The 22,094-nt window shown below is 41.6% G+C and overlaps 1 protein-coding gene across 8 annotated transcripts in view; it reads right to left on the minus strand.

Annotated features, from left to right (window-relative positions):
- GTF2I (general transcription factor IIi) overlaps positions 1-22,094 on the minus strand; it is a 117,751-nt gene that overhangs the window by 33,260 nt on the left and 62,397 nt on the right. For 7 of the 8 annotated variants that reach the window (XM_069033721.1, XM_069033720.1, XM_069033722.1 and 4 more), the window contains exons 16-22: positions 20,617-20,727; positions 17,252-17,314; positions 14,900-15,004; positions 11,538-11,600; positions 9,166-9,270; positions 5,793-5,855; positions 3,989-4,096 (exon numbers count right to left, since the gene is read on the minus strand). In XM_069033721.1, the coding sequence (XP_068889822.1) occupies positions 3,989-4,096; positions 5,793-5,855; positions 9,166-9,270; positions 11,538-11,600; positions 14,900-15,004; positions 17,252-17,314; positions 20,617-20,727 (618 nt within the window). The remainder of the gene's footprint in view (positions 1-3,988; positions 4,097-5,792; positions 5,856-9,165; positions 9,271-11,537; positions 11,601-14,899; positions 15,005-17,251; positions 17,315-20,616; positions 20,728-22,094) is intronic. The other variant, XM_069033724.1, reaches the window with a different exon arrangement.

The following is a 22,094-nucleotide window of genomic DNA, read 5'->3' on the forward strand; positions in this document are numbered from 1 at the left end:
TTTGTGGTCATGTAGCAAAGTTGAAGACCTACCACAAAGAGCTAAGCTGACACTCTGAAAAGCAGATTAGTTTTCCTGTGGGCACCAAGACAGATGGTGGCTTCCTTCTATTCCTATATAAACACCTTATGATATATGGGAAACATCATCCCAATTAAATAACAATCCTGAAAACTTTCCCCATCTGTCCATAGTCTCCTCAATGTTACGCCTTTCTCTGCTCCTTGGGACATGTTCCAGAAAACACCAGCAGGGGCAATCTGCACAGTGCACACACATTGATGCTCAGGTACTAGGCACACTCCTATTCCCATCTCCATGCCACAGAGAACTCAAGGAAATAAAATGGAAAACACACAACTCAGCATGGAAAACACAGAGCAACTCCAAGCATGCTGCAGGCTGACAAAATCTGTGCTCAGCAGTGTGCTAAAATGGGGAAAAACCACACATACTTCCCATCACTGTCATAGTGAGACAACAAGGGGACTTTTTCCCCATTAAAATTGTTTAACACAACTGCAAGAAACAATTTGAAGCTTCTGAGATTTTAATAAAATCTATTAAGAAAGAAAAAAATAATGAGAAAATATTTTTGCTGAAAATGTACATTCCTTTCAGCAATGATATTTTTAACCTCAAATAGTTGGTTCAGAAATTTTTTGAAATCAAACCTCACTTCCCAAAGATTATCAATTTCTATCAGCATTTTACCAGACACTGGTTAAAATTATTTTACTTTCCTCTATGTTTTCCTGTTTCCACAAAACTAAGAGCAAAGCTCATTATTCTCAGGCCACTTCAGGTACCTGTTCAGTCAAGACATAGAGGAAGGACCTCCAACTCAAACATCTCAATTTCATCACGATTATGTAAAATACTGGAAGTCCTTATCAGATGAGACAGATTTCTTTCTCAAGCATCTATTCTGTTTTCTGAGTGCATGTACCTTTGTCGTTCTGCAGCTACTCATGACAGATTAACCACCTCCTTCCTCCTATCAAATACTGGAGTTCAATACTAAAGGAGCAAAGTGTTCTGAAATGTCCAAATAGCAGCACTGACACTACCAACAGCTGCTCTTTTTTAATTAGAGCAAATGAAGGGCCTTTCTCTATGTCAGAGACTGAAAATAGTTCCTGCCTCAAACATTGGTATAAACTTTTGCTTATTATAAAGAAGCTACAACCAAAGAAGCTTCCCTGAGGACTGGGACTTTGGACGGAAAGTCAAACTGCTGATTAGATAAAGGGAAACCTCTTGTTCAGTCATCCCAGGCTGAGGGAAAGGTGTGCATCCACAACAGGCCAAAGCCACCAGCTGCAATCATCCCTGGCTGAATTTACGGTGGGGGGAGAGCACAGCTCACAGAAGCCAGGTTTACACAGACTCCCCCCCAGCCAAGGGGGGAGGAGGAGGTTTTGGGTGCGTGGTGTAACCTCTGGTCAGAGGCAATTAACACCCATCCTCCGATTACACAAACCAGCCCAGCTGTGGCACCCTCAACCCCACAGGGCACATCCATGGGACATTCACATGAGAGACAGCTGGGGGGGAGTCATAACCCCCCAAAGTGCTCCCCAGAGGCTTTGCACCACTGGATGCAACAGATCCCAAGTCTGCTATAAGAGACGCTCCCCTCCCCCAGGGGGACATGCATGGACATTGCCACCTGGCTCGAGGGTATATTAAGCCATGAGATTCTATGCTTTTCAGGAGGACCTTCACCACCAAGAAGACCAGCTGGAGAGGATAATGGAACATCGTTGGGATCCACAGAGTGGTAATATTTTCCTTCATTCTCTTTCTGCCCCCCTCACCTATTTTCTATTTCTTTCTCTTCTTGTCTCTCCTTTTCTCTCTCTCTCTCTCTCCCTCTCATAAAATAAAACCCATACTATTGTCACTAGCATATGGTCTCATTTGCACCTTAATTCAGGCAGAGGAATTTCTAAAGAACCTTAATAATTGGATCTTAGCACTCCAAAACTTCTCACATTCATTTTGTGTTTTAACCAGATCTTGAAATACCATAGAGACATGCCACTTTCTGTATGTGAACTTCAAAGTGAACAGAAGAGGAAATGTCCTCAATACAATTTATGAACCTCAAGAGTAAAGATATCTGAATAACTTGTGAGATGCAAATCACTGTAATCTAATTGCATAGCATCTAGCTCAAAATAAAATTTTCTTGAAAACAGCACAGGAAGGTCAACTAAGTCACCTCAGAGCCAACACTGAGCAGGTAAGCCCTGAGATAGTCTCAAAATGGTGAGTATATATTGCGAGCTCAATTAAAACTTCTGTCATCCTAATATTTTATTGCCTTTCCTCTCCATCTGCAATCAAACACATTCTTTCTTCACTTCTAAAACTGCTGGCCTTCAAAGATTAGGTGATGTTTTCTATTGAGGGAATGTATCTAATAAAAGCTTCTGCAGCACCAACTCCTCAATATTCTCCCCTACTAATGCTGTCTTTATGTTATCCTGACCAAAAGAAAAAAAGAATGATACATGATGAATGGCCTACCAGTATTGATGATCTTTTAAGAACACAGCTCTCAAAATTTTAGTCATTTTTGCTAAAATTGATATCTGTCATGCAAAAAACATGTTAGAAGGAATTCCATAAGAATTTTTCAATTGACTTCAATTTCCACAATTCCTACTAAAAATCTAAAATACTGGGCCAAAAGATATTCCAACAGTATAGAACCTTATAAAAGCAGACAGATTAATGCACTATGTGTCCAGAAACCACATCAAAACACTGAGTAAAGGACACGTACAGGACTGCAAAAAATCCCATGCAAAGCATCTTTAACCAGAGTAAACTGAAGTGCATGGCTGCATTTCTGTGGAGAACCCAACATAAGGCATCATGAAAGAACGCTACCAGAAGATCCCAGCTTTCTGTGAGTCAATTGACGTGGTCACGTGTAAGAGACGGTCCGAAGATCCCTGATCTGCCTCGTGATCATTGCCGAGGACAGAGACTGAGCACAGAAGTCCTGGCCTGGCTGAGGTGGGATGTCTGCCAGGTGTTGCCTGCAGGTGTGCCTGCAGGTGTGCCCACTGGGAACTGGTACGCATTCCTGAGGAAATTAGTGCAGGTCCCAATGGACTGCGCTGTTCTTGCTGCCCAGGCGGGAAGGACCGTGCTGAAGCGGAAAGGAACGACCTGTCCTGTACATGTGTCCTGTCCCTGTTTCCCAAAGCAACGGGCCCCATAACAACGGCTGTAGATTTGCCCCACCTCTTGGGGGTGTGGGGATACAGCTAGAAAGCAGAAGCGAGAGCACTGCTAAACTCATGCCAGAAGTACAGGCGCTAACGCTGCTAGGCCGCGAACCATGGCAGGCAGTACGGCCTATAAAAGGCATGCTTGGTATGTACCTGTGATAGTTAGTGCTAGCTTCTAGTTATTACGAAACATAGATATGGTCTTGGTCAGTTGCCCCTCGCTTCTGAAAAGGACTATCAAGGGACTTCCTGAGATAACTGAGATTGAGATCTCCCCACGGAAAGAAGACGAATCTCATGGCAGATGACCACGAGGACTCCACCTCATGCGTTGGTAGCTATTACCCCCCGTTTCTTTCTCTCTACTCTTTTACTCTGTTTTTCTTTCTCTCTCACTCTTTCTCTCCTCTATCGCACTACCGTTTTGTGGGCACTTAATAAAGGTGCACTGTTCTGATTAAAACTGAAATCCCTTGTGTCCTTCTGCACGCTGAGATCCAGAAACAAACCATCATGATCCTGGCTTGTATTAGCGGATTGTGACAGCATGTCAAATACCAAAACACAAAAGAGGTAGCCTATGATGATGATTTTACTGCTGCAATAAACACCTACACAGAGCCCATGGCTCTTAAATGAAGGCTTACCCTGGCATGTCTCACACCTGCAGCACAAAATTACCCAAAACCTTCTCATAAAACAAAGCAGGGAGACAACATCATCTTCAATTTTCATCTTACCAAAATTAAACTCTTTTCCTTTTCTTCTCCCACTATTGGCAGCTTCATTAGACAACTTGGTGTTCCTCCGTCTCTTGTCAGATGGCGGGAAGTCATCATCATCATCATCTTAAAGAAACAAGAAAAAATCACTGGATTTATGTCCAGGGAACTCATGTGCAGCGCTGGAACTGCTTTGAATTTCAAAGCTCTTACAGAATTAAGGAACTGTGCTTATCAGGGCACCAAATTTTACAACAAATTACTTATCTGAGTAACTCTAGAAAGCTCTTGTTCCTACCTCTGAAGGAACAACTTGTGCAAAACAACCTGGGCAAAGCACAAGATACCAAAAAACAAAGCTGCTTCTGAACTTCCTAAGGAGAACAACATTGTCTTCTCAAACGGGACTGGACATCACATGATCATAAAATGACCACGCAACAGCAAATGGAAGCACAAAAGAAATTGTGCAGATATGGACTACATTTTTCATCTAACTGGAAGTAATATCATTCCACTAGGAGATCTCAAAACACAGTACCTAAGTTGTGCCTTGAAGAGCTCAAATGTTCGAAACCCACTTTCAAACCAGTGTAAATGGGCACCAATGAAATTCATTGAACAGGTCAACTCTACCTTAAACACACACAAGTGGACAGGCAGGAAAACAATTAACCTAGCAACTTGTCACACAGATGCTACTTAGCCAGTCACTTCCCAATCCACCCCTACCTTCCTTATGGAAAGGAGTTTCAATTTTAGACTGCCCAATTACCAACACCTGCAACCTCAGAGAAAACAAATGGTTAAAGCAGACAAAGAAAACTAAGTTCACATACAGAAAAACACGTACCCACGTCACCAAGGGTATGGTTTACATAGCAAGAATATTAATACATATTGACATATCTTGTACCTATACAGTTCTGTTAATCTCTGCCACAGAAAACCTTTTCAGAGCAATTCTACTTTTGTGCTAAAGGCCTTTACATAAACGCAGAACTTAAGGACTCTTCTCATATAAACATTTCTGTTAAGGTAACGTAAGCATCATTTCCATGCTGCATTGTAAAGCAGTGAAAGTAATGCCTGGAGTGCCCACTTTGTCCTAAATGCCCTGCCCACTTTCTAAATTGCTGATTGGGTGGTCTTAAGCTAATTCCACAAGCAAGCACTGCAAAAGCCAATCTCAGCAGGGTTTTAAAGCAGTTACAGGACACTAATTCACAAATACAAGAAACACAGATGACCTCCAACCAGGATCCTTGCAGGAGAACTACAGGGACACTGGTTAGAGGCTTTAGAGCCCTTCAGATGGGAAAGGGAGGTGGTAAGTACAGGTATGTATGTACAAAGGTTTCTATCTCATAGTTATTGGCTGAGGCTTCACTTTCACCATGTGCAACACAGCCCTTCTGTTCTGGTACCATCCTTCCCAGAAGCTAGTGTTAACTACAAATTTGACATATAACTACAGTGTGTTTAGAAAGAAATGTGTTCTCCAGAATGAATTAATGTTAAGACGTCTTCTCTCTTCAATGAGTATTTTTCACTACCAGCACTTGAAAAATATGCAGAAGACACAAATTGCTGTCAGGCATCATTTCAAAACCAGCCCAGTAAGTCCAATATGCTTCAGTATATTGTGCTTTTCTAATACTTCTCAAGTAGGTATGTTTACCAAGCAGTGCACAATCCAAACTGCACTCAACACTGGCACACAATTCTCTTCATTCAGTGCCAAGTAATGTAGGCTTTGGAAAACACATTTTGGATATGAAATTTGCCCAACCAACTGAAATCAATAACCCAGGGAACTGACCTTCGCTTGTTAACTCAGCCTCAGAATCCTCACTTGTTTCTGACGAGTCACGCTGGGAGGAATCTGAAAGGGAAAACATGAATGCTGAATGATGAACACAGAAAAGATTTTCAACCAAACATGCCATGCCTTGGCATTTAAACCAACATCATCAAAGAAGCCCCTTGCACTCACAGCATGCAAGAAAAACAGAAGCAAAGATATGTTACCAGAAGCCTTTGAGCAATTCCAGACAAAGGCAAGGAGGGGAGGATTACACTTGCTAAACTGAGCGTGCAGCAGTGCAGAGTTGGTGCTATGACAGAAGGAAGTTCCATGGTCTTGGCTTTGTAGGGTTAATACAATCATAAGTATTTTCCCCTCTGTTACCCTGGATTACTCAAAATATAAACAAAGGCTGTGCATCCCCACAGGTTATGTATTTGTTTTACCATCCCTACAGACTCATGGCTGCTCCGCTAGAATGCTTTCCATCACAGGCTGCAAGGCCAACAATGAAACATGGGAGGGAAATTCATGATCACAATGCTTTTGTTGGGGCACTGTGCACCAACAACACAAACAGGATTAGCTCATCAACACTCAGTGGGAGAAAGAGCAATTCATACTTAACTGCAGTACAGTCTGAGAAAAGTGAAGCTAATTGTATCAGAAACTATATCAAAATTAGGCAGCAGTGTGTGAAGGAACATATTTTAGCTACTCTGGCAGAGTAAATCTGTGCTTGTGCATTTTGAAGAGTATCTTCTTTCATGTCTCTGTAAGCTGGAGCATGGTATTGCTTTGGGAGCCGGTCTAAAGGAATCTCTGTTTCCAAGGTTTCTCTTCACATGATGTGGTGTACAGCAGAAATTCAGCAGTATCTACTGAGGCACCTTAACTGCAGTATATTTGAACTATGTCAAATACATCATCCAGTTCATGGAAAACAGAGTATGATGTTTTGGTCTAATTCCAAGTGAGTGCTGGGTAGATAACTAGCAAATGCAAAGTACAACAAAAGGAAAGAATTAGGAGTTGTTTCACTAAACATGAACATAAAGTATGGTCAGAAAAATAATTGATCACTTTGAACCTCTCTGAGAGAATTAAAGAAGTTAAAAAAATTTAAAAATAGACAGCATTTTTGGGAATTTAAGATCAGCCACAAGACCAGCAGATGGTCCACCTAGTCCAGCACCAAATCCCAGACAAACACTCACACTTAAGGGACTCATGCAAAAAACACAAAGCACATGGCAACAAAGTTCTGGAAGAAAACTCCCAGATGGGACTTTTCTTCTTAAGACACATTAAACCAATGCTTTTAAACACTGAAGTAAGTTTTTTAACAATCTATCATCAGCACTAGGTCTCTTCTGATCTTGGGGAAATACACACAGCTCCTATGCAGAAGCCCTCTTCACAGGTCTAAATGTTGTCATTCACCAGCACTGCCTCCAGTTTCTCAAACGTGATTTTGTTCCCTTTAAAACAATTTCTTCTGACACTCATAACCTTAACTTGCTGATTGCTGAATTTCAATCACACCGTGCTGCCCACTCCTCCAATCTCATTAAGACCACCTCAGACACCTACAGCAGCTACAGCTAACCTGGGGGATTCCAGGCACACCATGGTTTGGCCACTTCCCTTTTCACCATCTTGCCAAGGTTACTGGAGGGGAAAAACAGTGAAAACCCCCAATGGCATACACCAAAATATACAAACTCTGATGCTTTGCTTTGCAGGAAACTATCACTTGTGCAAACCTGCATCACTGGCTGTAGCTTTCACACAAACTTCAGGAAAAGCTTTAAATGCCTCTTCTCCGTATTTCTGTACTAATAGATGGATTACACCCAAGACTCTATAAAACCCAAACACTGACGCTGATTCTTCTGTCTTGTTTTTGTGAGGATCAGCAAGAACTAATTTCCATTGTACAGAATCCAGACAAGGCTGCCTACTCTCTATGCCTATTTAAACCACAAATGAAACTTAACTTAGACTGTTACCTGCCATTTTTAGCCACTGCCTCTAGACCTTTTCATAAATACCAGCCTTCATGAGCAACAGATTGATTTGATTCACCAAAACCACGTGCAACCTTCCACACCTCTCTTACAGAAACTTGTCAAGAAGAACAGAGCTGAGAAAAAGGTGTGTAACAAAACCTTAGTCTGACTCAAAGGACCACACTCAGCATCTGTAGCTATAAAATTCTAGTCCAAACCAAGGCAGAGTCAGAGTCTCAGTCATTTCCCATCACACTTCCCCTTCCTCACGCTCTCTCTTCACGGGCAGGTATAAAGCACAGGGCATGATGCTGAGGAAAACAAAGTACCTAGATTTCTCTACTCAAATGAGTTCAGTTCATAGTGCAGCCAGCACGAGCAATGAACTTTATTCTCCTTTATCAGGAGAAATGCTGCTGAATTTCATGGAATGGTGTTACCTACCTTCAAAGCAAAACTAATGGGATTTGTAAGAAAGAGCATTGCTGCTAGCAAAACCTGCCTAGAAATGCACCCAACTCAGACTGGAGAGCAACGTGCCCAGAACATAACCAGCCTAACAATGATGTACTTTCACATCCCGTCAACACATTAAACTTTGGGTCACAAGCACCTTAAAATGCATTTCATGATTTAAAATAATGACCATGCCCACCACAACTTGCTTATAGCAAGCCCCAGAGTGGTGCGATTTGGGAGATTAAAAGCAAAACAAAACAAACATCACAAAAGACAACCCAGTGGAAATATGAAAAGAGAATGGTTGAAGAAGACATACAACTTCAATTAGGCAACATCTTCCCAAATATTACTGTGAAAAAATATCCAGTGATGTTAATTTATCCTCACAAAAAACATTGCACATCTCAAATGCTCTAACTGTGTTTCCACATCGCTTCCTCCACTGCCATTGCAACTCTGGGGGATGCCTTCAAAAATAGAAAGTAAAAAACATACTCCTGACTGCACAGAACCTTATAGAAGCAGACAGATTAATGTGTCCAGAAACCACACCAAAACACTGAATAAAGGACACGTACAGGACTGCAAAAAATCCCATGCAAAGCATCTTTAACCAGAGTAAACTGAAGTGCATGGCTGCATTTCTGTGGAGAACCCAACATAAGGCATCATGAAAGAACGCTACCAGAAGATCCCAGCTTCTGTGAGTCAATTGACGTGGTCACGTCAAATACCAAGAAACAACAGAGGTAGCCTATGATGATGATTTTACTGCTGCAATAGACCTACACAGAGCCCATGGCACTCAAATGAAGGCTTACCCTGGCATGTCTCACTCCTGCACCACAAAATTACCCAAAACCTTCTCATAAAACAAAGCAGGGAGACAACATCATCTTCAATTTTCATCTTACCAAAATTAAACTCTTTTCCATTTCTTCTCCCACTATTGGCAGCTTCATTAGCCAACTTGCTGTTCTTCAGTCTCTTGTCAAGGGGGAGGTAGTCATCATCATCATCTTAAAGACACAAAAAAAACATCACTGGTTTTATGTCCAGGGAACTCATGTGCAGTGCTGGAACTGATTTGAATTTCAAAGCTCTTACAGAATTAAGGAACTGTGCTTATCAGGGCACCAAATTTTACAACAAATTACTTATCTGAGTAACTCTAGAAAGCTCTTGTTCCTACCTCTGAAGGAACAACTTGTGCAAAAAAGCCCGGGCAAAGCACAAGATACCAAAAAACAAAGCTGCTTCTGAACTTCCTAAGGAGAACAACATTGTCTTCTCAAACGGGACTGGACATCGCATGATCATAAATGACCACGCAACAGCAAATGGAATCACAAAAGAAATTGTGCAGATATGGACTACATTTTTCATCTAACTGGAAGTAATATCATTCCACTGATAGATCTCAAAACACATGTCCTGGGTTGCAGTGTATTCTATTACCATCCTCATGAGCTGTTGAAATCAGGTGGGGCAGTGTTTCCTTGCCTCCTCCCCCCAGACTATCTTGCTGTTCATGGCCCATCATTGTCCTGCCCATGACTCAGAGATAACTCCCTCCGGACTATCTTCTGTTAATGAGCCTAATCAACACTTGGCCTCATGACTCATTACCCCATTGTGAGACGCTCCGCCCAGAGGGAGCAACCAAGCATCCCATCGTGGATATAATCTGGGACTCTGAACACCAGAGACACCCTTTCCACTGGATTTCCAGAGGACAGGAGCTACACAGCCACCACTGGACCTTCTGAGGAAGAGCAGACCCCTTTACTACAGGATTACTGCTTCAGAGGACAGCAGCCACCATTCTACCAGACTGCTACCACCACCCTGCCTAACAGGGACTCAGACTGTATCTTGACTCTGTCGGTCTGAACCAGTGTTTTCTTTTACTTTTTTTTTTCCTTTTCTTTAATTTCCATTGGATTGTTATTCTGACATGGTGCATCCCACTGGTTTGTTTTTAAACTAGTACAACACAGTACCTAAGTTTTGCCTTGAAGAGCTCAAATGTTCGAAACCCACTTTCAAACCAGTGTAAATGGGCACCAATGAAATTCATTGAACAGGTCAACTCTACCTTAAACACACACAAGTGGACAGGCAGGAAAACAATTAACCTAGCAACTTGTCACACAGATGCTACTTAGCCAGTCACTTCCCAATCCACCCCTACCTTCCTTATGGAAAGGAGTTTCAATTTTAGACTGCCCAATTACCAACACCTGCAACCTCAGAGAAAACAAATGGTTAAAGCAGACAAAGAAAACTAAGTTCACATACAGAAAAACACGTACCCACGTCACCAAGGGTATGGTTTACATAGCAAGAATATTAATACATATTGACATATCTTGTACCTATACAGTTCTGTTAATCTCTGCCACAGAAAACCTTTTCAGAGCAATTCTACTTTTGTGCTAAAGGCCTTTACATAAACGCAGAACTTAAGGACTCTTCTCATATAAACTCTTCTGTTGAGGTAACGTAAGCATCATTTCTGTGCTGCATTGTAAAGCAGTGAAAGTAATGCCTGGAGTGCCCACTTTGTCCTAATTGCCCTGCCCACTTTCTAAATCGCTGACTGGGTGGTCTTAATCTTAAGCTAATTCCACAAGCAAGCACTGCAAAAGCCAATCTCAGCAGGGTTTTAAAGCAGTTACAGGACACTAATTCACAAATACAAGAAACACAGATGACCTCCAACCAAGATCCTTGCAGGAGAACTACAGGGACACTGGTTAGAGGCTTTAGAGCCCTTTAGATGAGAAAGGGAGGTGGTAAGTACAGGTATGTACAAAGGTTTCTATCTCATAGCTATTGGCTGAGGCTTCACTTTCAGCACGTGCAACACAGCCCTTCTGTTCTGGTACCATCCTTCCCAGAAGCTAGTGTTAACTACAAATTTGACATATAACTACAGTGTGTTTAGAAAGAAATGTGTTCTCCAGAATGAATTAATGTTAAGACGTCTTCTCTCTTCTATGAGCATTTTTCATTACCAGCACTGGAAAAATATGCAGAAGACACAAATTGCTCTCAGGCATCATTTCAAAACCAGCCCAGTAAGTCCAATATGCTTCAGTATATTGTGCTTTTCTAATACTTCTCAAGTAGGTATGTTTACCAAGCAGTGCACAATCCAAACTGCACTCAACACTGGCACACAATTCTCTTCATTCAGTGCCAAGTAATGTAGGCTTTGGAAAACACATTTTGGATATAAAAATTGCCCAACCAACTGAAATCAATAACCCAGGGAACTGACCTTCAACAGTGACCTCAACCTCAGGTTTCTCACTTGTTTCTGACAAGTCACGCTGGGAGGAATCTGAAAGGGAAAACATGAATGCTGAATGATGAACACAGAAAAGATTTTCAACCAAACATGCCATGCCTTGGCATTTAAACCAACATCATCAAAGAAGCCCCTTGCACTCACAGCATGCAAGAAAAACAGAAGCAAAGATATGTTACCAGAAGCCTTTGAGCAATTCCAGACAAAGGCAAGGAGGGGAGGATTACACTTGCTAAACTGAGCGTGCAGCAGTGCAGAGTTGGTGCTATGACAGAAGGAAGTTCCATGGTCTTGGCTTTGTAGGGTTAATACAATCATAAGTATTTTCCCCTCTGTTACCCTGGATTACTGAAAATACAAACAAAGGCTGTGCATCCCCACAGGTTATGTATTTGTTTTACCATCCCTACAGACTCATGGCTGCTCCGCTAGAATGCTTTCCATCACAGGCTGCAAGGCCAACAATGAAACATGGGAGGGAAATTCATGATCACAATGCTTTTGTTGGGGCACTGTGCACCAACAACACAAACAGGATTAGCTCATCAACACTCGGTGGGAGAAAGAGCAATTCATACTTAACTGCAGTACAGTCTGAGAAAGTGAAGCTAATTGTATCAGAAACTATATCAAAATTAGGCAGCAGTGTGTGAAGGAACATATTTTAGCTACTCTGGCAGAGTAAAGCTGCCCTTGTGCATTTTGAAGAGTATCTTCTTTCATGTCTCTGTAAGCTGGAGTATGGTATTGCTTTGGGAGCCGGTCTAAAGGAATCTCTGTTTCCAAGGTTTCTCTTCACATGATGTGGTGTACAGCAGAAATTCAGCAGTATCTACTGAGGCACCTTAACTGCAGTATATTTGAACTATGTCAAATACATCATCCAGTTCATGGAAAACAGAGTATGATGTTTTGGTCTAATTCCAAGTGAGTGCTGGGTAGATAACTAGCAAATGCAAAGTACAACAAAAGGAAAGAATTAGGAGTTGTTTCACTAGACATGAACATAAAGTATGGTCAGAAAAATAATTGATCACTTAGAACCTCTCTGAGAGAATTAAAGAAGTTAAAAAAATTTAAAAATATGCAGCATTTTTGGGAATTTAAGATCAGCCACAAGACCGGCAGATGGTCCACCTAGTCCAGCACCAAATCCCAGACAAACACTCACACTTAAGGGACTCATGCAAAAAACTCAAAGCACATGGCAACAAAGTTCTGGAAGAAAACTCCCAGATGAGACATTTCTTCTTAAGACACAGTAAACCAATGCTTTTAAACACTGAAGTAAGTTTTTTAACAATCTATCATCAGCACTAGGTCTCTTCTGATCTTGGGGAAATACACACAGCTCCTATGCAGAAGCCCTCTTCACAGGTCTAAATGTTGTCATTCACCAGCACTGCCTCCAGTTTCTCAAACGTGATTTTGTTCCCTTTAAAACAATTTCTTCTGACACTCATAACCTTAACTTTCTGATTGCTGAATTTCAATCACACCGTGCTGCCCACTCCTCCAATCTCATTAAGACCACCTCAGACACCTACAGCAGCTACAGCTAACCCGGGGGATTCCAGGCACACCATGGTTTGGCCACTTCCCTTTTCACCATCTTGCCAAGGTCACTGGAGGGGAAAAACAGTGAAAACCCCCAGTGGCACACCAAAATATACAAACTCTGATGCTTTGCTTTGCAGGAAACTGTCACTTGTGCAAACCTGCATCACTGGCTGTAGCTTTCACACAAACTTCAGGAAAAGCTTTAAGTGCCTCTTCTCCGTATTTCTGTACTAATAGATGGATTACACCCAAGACTCTATAAAACCCAAACACTGCCGCTGATTCTTCTGTCTTACTTGTTTTTGTGAGGATCAGCAAGAACTAATTTCCATTGTACAGAATCCAGACAAGGCTGCCTACTCTCTATGCCTATTTAAACCACAAATGAAACTTAAGACTGTTACCTGCCATTTTTAGCCACTGCCTCTAGACCTTTTCATAAATACCAGCCTTCATGAGCAACAGATTGATTTGATTCACAAAACCACGTGCAACCTTCCACACCTCTCTTACAGAAACTTGTCAAGAAGAACAGAGCTGAGAAAAAGGTGTGTAACAAAACCTTAGTCTGACTCAAAGGACCACACTCAGCATCTGTAGCTATAAAATTCTAGTCCAAACCAAGGCAGAGTCAGAGTCTCGGTCATTTCCTATCACACTTCCCCTTCCTCACGCTCTCTCTTCACGGGCAGGTATAAAGCACAGGGCATGATGCTGAGGAAAACAAAGTACCTAGATTTCTCTACTCAAATGAGTTCAGTTCATAGTGCAGCCAGCACGAGCAATGAACTTTATTCTCCTTTAACAGGAGAAATGCTGCTGAATTTCATGGAATGGTGTTACCTACCTTCAAAGCAAAACGAATGGGATTTGCAAGAAAGAGCATTGCTGCTAGAAAAACCTGCCTAGAAATGCACCCGACTCAGGCTGGAGAGCAACGTGCCCAGAACATAACCAGCCTAACAATGATGTACTTTCACATCCCGTCAACACATTCAACTTTGGGTCACAAGCACCTTAAAATGCATTTCATGATTTAAAACACGCCCATCACAATTTGCTTATAGCAAGCCCCAGAGTGGTGTGATTTGGGAGATTAAAAGCAAAACAAAACAAACATCACAAAAGAAAACCCAGTGGAAATATGAAAAGAGAACGGTTGAAGAAGACATACAACTTTAAATAGGCAACATCTTTCCACAGATTTCTGTGAAAAAATATCCAGTGATGTTAATTTATCCTCACAAAAAACATTGCACATCTCAAATGCTCTAACTGTGTTTCCACATCTCTTCCTCCACTGCCACTGCAACTCTGGGGGATGCCTTCAAAAATAGAAAGTAAAAAACATACTCCTGACTGCACAGAACCTTATAAAAGCAGACAGATTAATGTGTCCAGAAACCACACCAAAACACTGAAAAAAGGACACATACAGGACTGCAAAAAATCCCATGCAAAGCATCTTTAAACAGAGTTAACTGAAGTGCATGGCTGCATTTCTGTGGAGAACCCAACATAAGGCATCATGAAAGAACGCTACCAGAAGATCCCAGCTTCTGTGAGTCAATTGACGTGGTCACGTCAAATACCAAGAAACAACAGAGGTAGCCTATGATGATGATTTTACTGCTGCAACAGACCTACACAGAGCCCATGGCACTCAAATGAAGGCTTGTCCTGGCATGTCTCACTCCTGCACCACAAAATTACCCAAAACCTTCTCATAAAACAAAGCAGGCAGACAACATCATCTTCAATTTTCATCTTACCAAAATTAAACTCTTTTCCATTTCTTCTCCCACTATTGGCAGCTTCATTAGCCAACTTGGTGTTCTTCAGTCTCTTGTCAGGGGGCAGGTAGTCATCATCATCATCTTAAAGAAACAAAAAAAAACATCACTGGTTTTATGTCCAGGGAACTCATGTGCAGCGCTGGAACTGCTTTGAATTTCAAAGCTCTTACAGAATTAAGGAACTGTGCTTATTCCAACAAATTACTTATCTGAGTAACTCTAGAAAGCTCTTGTTCCTACCTGTGAAGGAACAACATGTGCAAAACAACGTGGGCAAAGCACAAGATAGCAAAAAACAAAGCTGCTTCTGAACTTCCTAAGGAGAACAACATTCTCTTCTCAAACGGGACTGGACATCGCATGATCATAAAACGACCACGCAACAACAAATGGAATCACAAAAGAAATTGTGCAGATATGGACTCCATTTTTTATCTAACTGGAAGTAATATCATTCCACTAGGAGGTCTCAAAACACATGTCCTGGGTTGCAGTGTATTCTATTACCATCCTCATGAGCTGTGGAAATCAGGTGGGGCAGTGTTTCCTTGCCTCCTCCCCCCAGACTATCTTGCTGTTCATGGCCCATCATTGTCCTGCCCATGACTCAGAGATAACTCCCTCCGGACTATCTTCTGTTAATGAGCCTAATCAACACTTGGCCTCATGACTCATTACCCCATTGTGAGATGCTCCACTCAGAGGGAGCAACCAAGCATCCCATCGTGGATATAATCTGGGACTCTGAACACCAGAGACACCCTTTCCACTGGATTTCCAGAGGACAGGAGCTACACAGCCATCACTGGACTTTCTGAGGAAGAGCAGACCCCTTTACTACAGGATCACTGCTTCAGAGTACTGCAGCCACCATTCTACCAGACTGCTACCACCACCCTGCCTAACAGGGACTCAGGCTGTATCTTGACTCTGTCGGTTTGAACCAGTGTTTTCTTTTACCTTTTTTTTCCTATTCTTTAATTTCCATTGGATTGTTATTCTGACATGGTGCCTCCCACTGGTTTGTTTTCAAACTAGTACAACACAGTACCTAAGTTTGGACTTGAAGAGCTCAAATGTTTGAAACCCACTTTCAAACCAGTGTAAATGGGCACCAATGAAATTCATTGAACAGGTCAACTCTACCTTAAACACACACAAGTCGACAGGCAGGAAAACAACAAACCTAGCAATCTGTCACACAGCTGCTACTTAGCCAGTCACTTCCCAATCCACCCCTACCTTCCTTATGGAAAGGAGTTTCAATTTTAGACTGCCCAATTACCAACACCTGCAACCTCAGAGAAAACAAATGGTTAAAGCAGACAAAGAAAACTAAGTTCACATACAGAAAAACATGTACCCACGTCACCAAGGGTATGGTTTACATAGCAAGAATATTAATACATATTGACATATCTTGTACCTATACAGTTCTGTTAATCTCTGCCACAGAAAACCTTTTCAGAGCAATTCTACTTTTGTGCTAAAGGCCTTTACATAAACACAGAACTTAAGGACACGTCTCATATAAACTTTTCTGTTGAGGTAACGTAAGCATCATTTCTGTGCTGCATTGTAAAGGAGTGAAAGTAATGCCAGGAGTGCCCACTTTGTCCTAAATGCCCTGCCTACTTTCTAAATTGCTGATTGGGTGGCCTTAAGCTAATTCCACAAGCAAGCACTGCAAAAGCCAATCTCAGCAGGGTTTTAAAGCAGTTACAGGACACTAATTCACAAATACAAGAATCACAGATGACCTCCAACCAGGATCCTTGCAGGAGAACTACAGGGACACTGGTTAGAGGCTTTAGAGCCCTTTAGATGGGAAAGGGAGGTGGTAAGTACAGGTATGTACAAAGGTTTCTATCTCATAGTTATTGGCTGAGGCTTCACTTTCACCATGTGCAACACAGCCCTTCTGTTCTGGTACCATCCTTCCCAGAAGCTAGTGTTAACTACAAATTTTACATATAATTACAGTGTGTTTAGAAAGAAATGTGTTCTCCAGAATGAATTAATGTTAAGACGTTTTCTCTCTTCTATGAGCATTTTTCATTACCAGCGCTTGAAAAATACGCAGAAGACACAAATTGCTGTCAGGCACCATTTCACAACCAGCCCAGTAAGTCCAATATGCTTCAGTATATTGTGCTTTTCTAATACTTCTCATTTAGGTACGTTTACCAAGCAGTGCACAATCCAAACTGCACTCAACACTGGCACACAATTCTCTTCATTCAGTGCCAAGTAATGTAGGCTTTGGAAAACACATTTTGGATATAAAAATTGCCCAACCAACTGAAATCAATAACCCAGGGAACTGACCTTCAACAGTGACCTCAACCTCAGGTTTCTCACTTGTTTCTGACGAGTCACGCTGGGAGGAATCTGAAAGGGAAAACATGAATGCCGAATGACAAACACAGAAAAGATTTTCAACCAAACATGCCATGCCTTGGCATTTAAACCAACATCGTCAAAGAAGCCCCTTGCACTCACAGCATGCAAGAAAAACAGAAGCAAAGATATGTTACCAGAAGCCTTTGAGCAATTCCAGACAAAGGCAAGGAGGGGAGGATTACACTTGCTAAACTGAGCGTGCAGCAGTGCAGAGTTGGTGCTATGACAGAAGGAAGTTCCATGGTCTTGGCTTTGTAGGGTTAATACAATCATAAGTATTTTCCCCTCTGTTACCCTGGATTACTGAAAATACAAACAAAGGCTGTGCATCCCCACAGGTTATGTATTTGTTTTACCATCTCTACAGACTCATGGTTGCTCCACTAGAATGCTTTCCATCACAGGCTGCAAGGCCAACAATGAAACATGGGAGGGAAATTCATGATCACAATGCTTTTGTTGGGGCACTGTGCACCAACAACACAAACAGGATTAGCTCATCAACACTCAGTGGGAGAAAGAGCAATTCATACTTAACTGCAGTACAGTCTGAGAAAAGTGAAGCTAATTGTATCAGAAACTATATCAAAAGTAGGCAGCAGTGTGTGAAGGAACATATTTTAGCTACTCTGGCAGAGTAAAGCTGCCCTTGTGCATTTTGAAGAGTATCTTCTTTCAGGTCTCTGTAAGCTGGAGCATGGTATTGCTTTGGGAGCCGGTCTAAAGGAATCTCTGTTTCCAAGGTTTCTCTTCACATGATGTGGTGTACAGCAGAAATTCAGCAGTATCTATTGAAGCACCTTAACTGCAGTATATTTGAACTATGTCAAATACATCATCCAGTTCATGGAAAACAGAGTATGATGTTTTGGTCTAATTCCAAGTGAGTGCTGGGTAGATAACTAGCAAATGCAAAGTACAACAAAAGGAAAGAATTAGGAGTTGTTTCACTAGACATGAACATAAAGTATGGTCGGAAAAATAATTGATCACTTAGAACCTCTCTGAGAGAATTAAAGAAGTTAAAAAAATTTAAAAATATGCAGCATTTTTGGGAATTTAAGATCAGCCACAAGACCGGCAGATGGTCCACCTAGTCCAGCACCAAATCCCAGACAAACACTCACACTTAAGGGACTCATGCAAAAAACTCAAAGCACATGGCAACAAAGTTCTGGAAGAAAACTCCCAGATGAGACATTTCTTCTTAAGACACAGTAAACCAATGCTTTTAAACACTGAAGTAAGTTTTTTAACAATCTATCATCAGCACTAGGTCTCTTCTGATCTTGGGGAAATACACACAGCTCCTATGCAGAAGCCCTCTTCACAGGTCTAAATGTTGTCATTCACCAGCACTGCCTCCAGTTTCTCAAACGTGATTTTGTTCCCTTTAAAACAATTTCTTCTGACACTCATAACCTTAACTTTCTGATTGCTGAATTTCAATCACACCGTGCTGCCCACTCCTCCAATCTCATTAAGACCACCTCAGACACCTACAGCAGCTACAGCTAACCCGGGGGATTCCAGGCACACCATGGTTTGGCCACTTCCCTTTTCACCATCTTGCCAAGGTCACTGGAGGGGAAAAACAGTGAAAACCCCCAGTGGCACACCAAAATATACAAACTCTGATGCTTTGCTTTGCAGGAAACTGTCACTTGTGCAAACCTGCATCACTGGCTGTAGCTTTCAGACAAACTTCAGGAAAAGCTTTAAATGCCTCTTCTCCGTATTTCTGTACTAATAGATGGATTACACCCAAGACTCTATAAAACCCAAACACTGACGCTGATTCTTCTGTCTTACTTGTTTTTGTGAGGATCAGCAAGAACTAATTTCCATTGTACAGAATCCAGACAAGGCTGCCTACTCTCTATGCCTATTTAAACCACAAATGAAACTTAAGACTGTTACCTGCCATTTTTAGCCACTGCCTCTAGACCTTTTCATAAATACCAGCCTTCATGAGCAACAGATTGATTTGATTCACCAAAACCACGTGCAACCTTCCACACCTCTCTTACAGAAACTTGTCAAGAAGAACAGAGCTGAGAAAAAGGTGTGTAACAAAACCTTAGTCTGACTCAAAGGACCACACTCAGCATCTGTAGCTATAAAATTCTAGTCCAAACCAAGGCAGAGTCAGAGTCTCAGTCATTTCCCATCACACTTCCCCTTCCTCGCGCTCTCTCTTCACGGGCAGGTATAAAGTACAGGGCATGATGCTGAGGAAAACAAAGTACCTAGATTTCTCTACTCAAATGAGTTCAATTCATCGTGCAGCCAGCACGAGCAATGAACTTTATTCTCCTTTAACAGGAGAAATGCTGCTGAATTTCATGGAATGGTGTTACCTACCTTCAAAGCAAAATGAATGGGATTTGCAAGAAAGAGCATTGCTGCTAGAAAAACCTGCCTAGAAATGCACCCGACTCAGGCTGGAGAGCCACGTGCCCAGAACATAGCCAGCCTAAAAATGATGTACTTTCACATCCCGTCAACACATTCAACTTTGGGTCACAAGCACCTTAAAATGCATTTCATGATTTAAAACACGCCCATCACAATTTGCTTATAGCAAGCCCCAGAGTGGTGTGATTTGGGAGATTAAAAGCAAAACCAAAACAAACATCACAAAAGACAACCCAGTGGAAATATGAAAAGAGAATGGTTGAAGAAGACATACAACTTCAATTAGGCAACATCTTTCCACAGATTTCTGTGAAAAAATATCCAGTGATGTTAATTTATCCTCACAAAAAACACTGCACATCTCAAATGCTCTAACTGTGTTTCCACATCTCTTCCTCCACTGCCATTGCAACTCTGGGGGATGCCTTCAAAAATAGAAAGTAAAAAACATACTCCTGACTGCACAGAACCTTATAAAAGCAGACAGATTAATGTGTCCAGAAACCACACCAAAACACTGAATAAAGGACACATACAGGACTGCAAAAAATCCCATGCAAAGCATCTTTAACCAGAGTAAACTGAAGTGCATGGCTGCATTTCTGTGGAGAACCCAACATAAGGCATCATGAAAGAACGCTACCAGAAGATCCCAGCTTCTGTGAGTCAATTGACGTGGTCACGTCAAATACCAAGAAAAAACAGAGGTAGCCTATGATGATGATTTTACTGCTGCAATAGACCTACACAGAGCCCATGGCACTCAAATGAAGGCTTACCCTGGAATGTCTCACTCCTGCACCACAAAATTACCCAAAACCTTCTCATAAAACAAAGCAGGGAGACAACATCATCTTCAATTTTCATCTTACCAAAATTAAACTCTTTTCTTTTTCTTCTCCCACTATTGGCAGCTTCATTAGCTGACTTGGTGCTCCTCCGTCTCCTGCTAGGGGGCAGGTAGTCATCATCATCGTCATCATCTTAAAGAAACAAGAAAACCATCAGTGGTTTTATGTCCAGGGAACTCATGTGCAGCGCTGGAACTGATTTGAATTTCAAAGCTCTTACAGAATTAAGGAACTGTGCTTATCAGGGCACCAAATTTTCCAACAAATTACTTATCTGAGTAACTCTAGAAAGCTCTGGTTCCTACCTGTGAAGGAACAACTTGTGCAAAACAACCTGGGCAAAGCACAAGATAGCAAAAAACAAAGCTGCTTCTGAACTTCCTAAGGAAAACAACAATGTCTTCTCAAACGGGACTGGACATTGCATGATCATAAATGACCACGCAACAGCAAATGGAATCACAAAAGAAATTGTGCAGATATGGACTACATTTTTTATCTAACTGGAAGGTCGATAAAAACTAGGAGATCTCAAAACACAGTACCTAAGTTTGGACTTGAAGAGCTCAAATGTTTGAAACCCACTTTCAAACCAGTGTAAATGGGCACCAATGAAATTCATTGAACAGGTCAACTCTACCTTAAACACACACAAGTCGACAGGCAGGAAAACAATAAATCTAGCAATCTGTCACACAGCTGCTACTTAGCCAGTCACTTCCCAATCCACCCCTACCTTCCTTATGGAAAGGAGTTTCAATTTTAGACTGCCCAATTACCAACACCTGCAACCTCAGAGAAAACAAATGGTTAAAGCAGACAAAGAAAACTAAGTTCACATACAGAAAAACATGTACCCACGTCACCAAGGGTATGGTTTACATAGCAAGAATATTAATACATATTGACATATCTTGTACCTATACAGTTCTGTTAATCTCTGCCACAGAAAACCTTTTCAGAGCAATTCTACTTTTGTGCTAAAGGCCTTTACATAAACACAGAACTTAAGGACACGTCTCATATAAACTTTTCTGTTAAGGTAACGTAAGCATCATTTCCGTGCTGCATTGTAAAGGAGTGAAAGTAATGCCAGGAGTGCCCACTTTGTCCTAAATGCCCTGCCTACTTTCTAAATTGCTGATTGGGTGGCCTTAAGCTAATTCCACAAGCAAGCACTGCAAAAGCCAATCTCAGCAGGGTTTTAAAGCAGTTACAGGACACTAATTCACAAATACAAGAATCACAGATGACCTCCAACCAAGATCCTTGCAGGAGAACTACAGGGACACTGGTTAGAGGCTTTAGAGCCCTTTAGATGGGAAAGGGAGGTGGTAAGTACAGGTATGTACAAAGGTTTCTATCTCATAGCTATTGGCTGAGGCTTCACTTTCACCATTTGCAACACAGCCCTTCTGTTCTGGTACCATCCTTCCCAGAAGCTAGTGTTAACTACAAATTTGACATATAACTTCAGTGTGTTTAGAAAGAAATGTGTT

The sequence above is a fragment of the Aphelocoma coerulescens genome, chromosome 19 (genome assembly GCF_041296385.1).
Source record: "Aphelocoma coerulescens isolate FSJ_1873_10779 chromosome 19, UR_Acoe_1.0, whole genome shotgun sequence".
NCBI lineage: Eukaryota > Metazoa > Chordata > Aves > Passeriformes > Corvidae > Aphelocoma > Aphelocoma coerulescens.